Source organism: Apteryx mantelli, chromosome 4, assembly GCF_036417845.1.
Source record: "Apteryx mantelli isolate bAptMan1 chromosome 4, bAptMan1.hap1, whole genome shotgun sequence".
NCBI lineage: Eukaryota > Metazoa > Chordata > Aves > Apterygiformes > Apterygidae > Apteryx > Apteryx mantelli.
Window position 1 is genome coordinate 49,045,593 of NC_089981.1, and position 5,775 is coordinate 49,051,367.

Here is a 5,775-nt window from a genome sequence, read left to right on the forward strand (position 1 = left end):
GGGCACGGATGGGGCCTGTCAGGCTTTAACTAATGCAATGGAAAGCCAACTCAGGTATTTCCAAACTACACTCATCCAGCCTGAAGAATTGGAGTTAAGTGCACAGACACAACCACAGAGCTGGGCTGGGTACAGATGAGTCTATTAACTGAGTCATCCCCAACCCTGCCAGACTCAAGCTGCCCCCTGGAGAATCATTCAGATAACTCTGCTTCATGCCCCCCACACTCTAGGGGGCTTTATTAGCCAGAGCATCATGCAGCCAGATGTGGTCCAGCACAGCAACCAATGCCCACCTCCCAAAGCCAGAGATGAAAAAGGAGGGCAAGAGCCAGCCTGGCTGGACCAACACCAAAACAGGGTTGATGAGTTCAGTAAGGCTTAAGCCAACTCTGTTGGGCTGGTTGTTTCTGCTCCATGCTCCCCAGCTTTCCTGATTCTAGGACCAAGCAAAGGGACATTCAGACCAGCTCTATTCAGTGATAACTCAAGTCAGAGATATTAGCCCCACCTAACCAGTGCCATCTTTAGTACAACAGTAAATTAATTGGGTGTACTGCTGCCAGATTGCAGCTGTCTCTAGCATCAGTATAGCCATGTTGCAACCTGACTTAATAAACACTGTCAGCCCCAGCTTAAGTCCATACCTGTAGCTCCCTCTTTTCCCTTCAGATAATACCCTCACCCCATAATCACTCTCACTGTTCCTGCAGTTGGCTTGGGTATATGGCAGACATGCAGGTTGCGTGGCCACATGCCACATCAACACAGCGTAGCCTACGTGGCCACCCGCTGCGCCAATGGGCTCTTTTGGAAACTGGAATAACGCCAGTTAGGACAGAGGGACACTCAGCTGGCTGAAACCACATGAAAAATAAGAAGACTTAGTGGACCAGAGCTGACTCTGAGCAGCCAAGCATCTCCTCAACATCTGCCTCTGTGTTTTTCACAGTACCAGTATTATCAGTTTTATCCATTGCTTGGGCTAACTCAGCCTCTTATGCCCCTGAATAATGGAGGCTTAATTGCACTGTTATGCTACTGACTGCAGCTATTCCCTCAGTACCTCTCTGGCTCTACACATAGCTCTCAAGCTTAAGAAGTTGGTTAACTCAGGTTGTATTCTATTTGACACTATAATTCAACCAAATTGGTGACAAAATCACATTTTACAGTTCAGAATCAAATAGCGTCTAATATGTGGGGGGGGGGGGGGGAAAATCACACATAGGCCACAAAATATACTTCTCATCAGAAATGGCTCTGGAGTCACAGACTGCCTCCCTATGATGAGTTGCAAACACCCTTGCAATTCTGAGAGGAAAGGTACAACCAAAACCAGGTTTTGGCCTAGCACTGCCTCCTGCATGAGAGGTTCCACAAGTAAATACCTTCCTACTTCTATTCATGCTGTGCAGCATCATGTAAGGAGCAGCTAGCAATTTAGCAAATCTAAACAAATTGCCTGTGCCCAGCTTAAGCACCAGTGATGATACAGTTTCAAATCCACATATTCTTGATATCTGTTGCCCCTATTAGGGCAGTAGAAAATAACATAAAATGTAAGATTTCTGATACACATTCAGTATTCCCTTTCTCAAACTGACAGCCACTGCATTTTGATTTCCTCTAGCAAAAGCATCAATTGTTACTCTGTAACGTGGTGGAGGGAAAAGGAGACAGACCTTGGCAGGAACACAGACAGATGCTAATGCTAGACAGAATCAACACTAAATGAATGCTAAATCAATAAACGACTGTTTAAAATAATTCACAGAAACCAAAGAAGTACTTTTCTCAGCGAAGAAGCAGACAAGTATCTCCACCCACATCCCTTCCGAACTTCACTATTTGTTGTTTCATTCACGTGCTACAGAACAATAGTCAGTTTTTCAGCCTTTTTTTTGTTGTTGTTGTTCTAAGGCAAACTTGCACTTAATTCGGTGCATAAAACCAGAATGAGGATAGAAGATGTGCCCTGTGACGGCTGAAGAACGCACGAAAGTCTCTGAGACTCTCCGAAATTTGAGCCTGGATAACAACCTCGCTTTTTTTACCAGCAGGTCAGACTATTGGGGGGGGGGTAGCCGAGAGGACCCGCTGCCCCACGCAAGGAGCCTCGCTCCCCGCCACGGCCCGGCCCCAGCAGGGCCGCTCCGCGCGCCGGGGGCGCCGCCGGGACGCGCCGGCTGGCGCAGGGGGCGCAGGCCCCGCGGCGGCAGCTACCCCGCTCCCCGCCCGCCGCGCCGCGAGCCTCCACCGACCCGCTCGGGACGGCTAGGCCGTTGCGCGGCCGCGCCCCGGCAGGTGCCGCCGCCGCCGCCAAGGCGCCCCCAGGCGGCGGAGCTGCAGCGCCGGAGGGCACTGGCTGCCCCCAGGCGGGGGTGGGGGGAACGGCGCCGCCGCGCCGGGCAGCAGCCTCACCGTGGCCCGCTCCTGGGGCTGCGCAGAGACGCGGCCGCCCGCTGCTTCTACTCCCGCTCCGGCCCCGCCGTCGCCTCCGTCCGCCATTTTGACAGCGAGGGACACGGCCGGGCACCGCCGCCGCCGCCCGGAAGCGCGCTGCCGCCACCCGCCCGCTACGCCGCGCCCGCCCCTCGCGCATGCTCCGCCGGGGCCGCCCCGCCCCCCGCGGGCCGCGCTGACTCCTTCCGGGCCGCGGCGCGCTGAGGGGTGGGGGTGGCGGTTCCCGTAGCCGGCGGGAGGCCGGTGCCCGCGGGGGGCAGCCGGGCCAGCGCGGGGGTGGCGGGGCCCTCCCGGCTCCCGCTTCCCCGGGACGGGCCCGCCCGGCCTCTGCACGCTCGCCTGGGGCCTACGCTGGTGTCAAGTGCGTTTCACATGCGTCTGAAATGCAGCGAGGGAGCTCCCTGTGCCGCGGGGGGGTGGTGTACGCGGTGGCGGGTCTCCCGCGTAGGCCGAACGAAGGCCGAATGTTAGGAACTCCTTTACACGAGAGCGGGAGACAACAGGAGCTTTAGCCACGTGCCTGTCTTGTGGACAGGTCATTTTCCTTATACACCTCCTTGCTACAACGCATTTTACTCTGTCTCTGTTATGAAGACTCTGGATTTACTTCTCTGACAGGATTAGGGCATTTAGGAAGTTGGCCAAGGTGTGACAGGTCTGGTCTAGCTGCCGCTGGCATTTTTCCAGGTTGTGCAAACCTCCTCTGCTCACTTTCCTGCGCTTTTACCTTCCCAGGGCTGAGAAAAAAATAGGTAAATATAGCTTTGAACTATGTTTGCCTTCCAGGTATACATACCAGTAGCCCACTGAATGTCTAATATCTGTGTTTGTGAGCAGACTGCCTCCTTCTGTGGTGGTCTTAATCCCTCAGGCCTCCAAGCAACTCTTGCATATTCCTCAGTTACCAGGGCAGGTAGGATCAAGTTTGCGGTTGACCTTTTCAGGTATATTCAGTAGATTTTCCTCAGTGTTTCTGGCCAGAGACACTCTTCAAAACTAAAGACACATATTCTCTTATGATTTAAGAACATCTGACTGTACCTCTTTCATAGTAGCTACCACTCGTCTTCATATCTGTTTTTTCCTGTACTGCTATAAAGTTCAGTCATCAGCAGATTGATTGAAACATGGGGAGGGAGCATGATGAGGTTTATCATACCTTGCATCACATTTTGGCAGAATTCTGTCACAGTACCAGACTAGAGAGATTCCGGAAAACATGGATTTCTACTGTGTGTGTGCATCTTTACTAGCTTGTCTGCTAGAAAGTCTCTTAAGTACTTCTGATTTAAAATATATACATGTATATGTATGTATATATGTAAAACTCAAGGATGAAGGAATCTTAGCTGCACTTCATGTCCTTTCTCTTGGCTTTGTGCATTCCACTGACAAAGTGGGTGGCACATGAGGTGGTCAGACTTCTACAAGGACAAGTATCAAATTATTGGTAGGAAAACTATTAGGAAAATGGCATAAAGTAGTGTTAATTTGGCAGTAATTATGTTACTATATCTGTGGAAGGTCAGCAAGGGTGTCTGACTTGAATTAGATGTGTTGAAGAGAGAAAATGTAAAGTCAGCTGAAGAATTACGCAGTTTGCAGTCTTGGGAGTCATTTTGAACAGTCATTGCAGCCTTGTTTACCAGATAAAAATCTGTAACTTAGGGTTACTGCATGTGTATTATCACTGAGACAAGTGTAGACACAAGAGGTAGAAAAAGACAAAATGAATTTCGCGGTTTCACTCATTGCCATTGAGCCTAACAAGCAATACAAAACTTCGTCTGTTTTTGCCTGTACTTGTTGCAGATCTTTAATCAACCTGTTGTTTGTACAACAGCCAAGTTTAGACTGCAACTGCTGTGAGTTTTGAAAAGTCGCCCTCATGTTTTAGCATTAGCTCCAGCAGTGGTATAATCCAGCTTCTGATATAGTCAGGCAAGAGAAGCAAGGCTGTACAGCACCAAATGTGTGTGAGCAGTGGGAGGACTGCCTGCAGTCCCCTCTGCTGTGGGACTAGCTTCTCTCATGGCCCTATCTTTTAGCTGAAATATCAGTATGGTTTTGCTTAACTATGGAACTTTTAGAAGCAGTTATGCTAATATAAACTGCTTTAGCTGAACCAGAATATAGACTTTTTAATCAAAATAATACAAACCTCCTCCCCCAAAACTTGAAACCCACATACAGTAGGAGACAGCAAAAGAAGTGGCAGTGAAGCTCTGAAAAAACAAGTTGGCCCCAGTACCCAGGCAGAAATGGCACAAAACAGTCTCCATGGCTACTAAAATAATAGAGGAAAACTAAAAACAAAACAATAATAAATACAAAATGCTGAAACTTGGCAGTCTTGTTTTACTGAGGCTAGAATAGAATGGTTGAGCTCCGGGAAGAAATTAAGCAAAGCAGGAACTTCCCAAGATCGCCATGGTTACTGATCACTAACTCATGAATTAAAAGTTGTTTGGGATGTTTTGAGAAAGAGGGGGTGGAGGGGAAGGGGAAGGTGCATATGAAAAATCTGTCTAAAAGACCATAAGAAGAAATGTTATGTGTGTCAGGAGCACCAGGGTCAATCACCTAGATCTGTTAGCAGGTAAAACTATAAACACTGACACAGAAAAAAAGGTGAATGTTTATATTCTGTATTTCGAAGGAAGCTGGGCGAGACACTAATCTCTCAGCTTTATGGTTTTTTTTTGTCACAGCCATTCTTGGCAAAAGGAATGGCATGAGGCTTCCTTATAATACATAATGCTCAGATTTCCCCCAAAGTCATGAAACTGGCTTAAGACCTAAGGCAGACTGTGCTTTCCAAATAACATTTCTGCCTGCCTTGTTTTGGCCTATGCATTTCCAGCCATCCCTGCAGCTTGGGGGGAACAGGCGTATTCAAAAGCAGAGTTAAAAGCTGCCGTTCAGAATTTCTCAAGACTCTCGATGTGGGAGGCGCGGCAGGACTGCGCGGTGCACATTGCATGGGGTATTAATTAAAGACAGCCCATGTGGCGAGAGGTGGAAGCAAACGGAGGTATACACTAGTAGCAAACGAGGTTTTGCAAGCTAGGCTACTGCTGCTGAGGGAAACTTCAGGCGGATCCCAAAGTCTTGCAAAATAAACCCTCCAAATTAAGGCGGCAAATTAATGCTCCAACCCCTTTCCCCTGGTTGGCATCAGTCCTCCGAGCCAACCATAGACGAGCGGCGAGGACGGCCCGACAGGCCGAGGAGGTGGGCGGCGACGCGGAAGTGCCGAGGCCGGCGGCGCTGCCCGGGTAAGGGCGGGGGCGCCGGTGCCGCGGGTGC

General features: G+C 49.8%; 1 protein-coding gene across 4 annotated transcripts in view; it reads right to left on the reverse strand.

Annotated features, from left to right (window-relative positions):
• The window catches only part of UBR1 (ubiquitin protein ligase E3 component n-recognin 1), a 78,453-nt gene extending 75,934 nt beyond the window's left edge, over positions 1-2,519 (reverse strand). For all 4 annotated transcript variants that reach the window (XM_067296505.1, XM_067296503.1, XM_067296504.1 and 1 more), the window contains exon 1: positions 2,425-2,519. In XM_067296505.1, coding sequence (XP_067152606.1) covers positions 2,425-2,511 — 87 coding nt within the window. In that variant the 5' untranslated portion in view covers positions 2,512-2,519. The remainder of the gene's footprint in view (positions 1-2,424) is intronic.
• Positions 2,520-5,775: the final 3,256 nt, after the last annotated feature.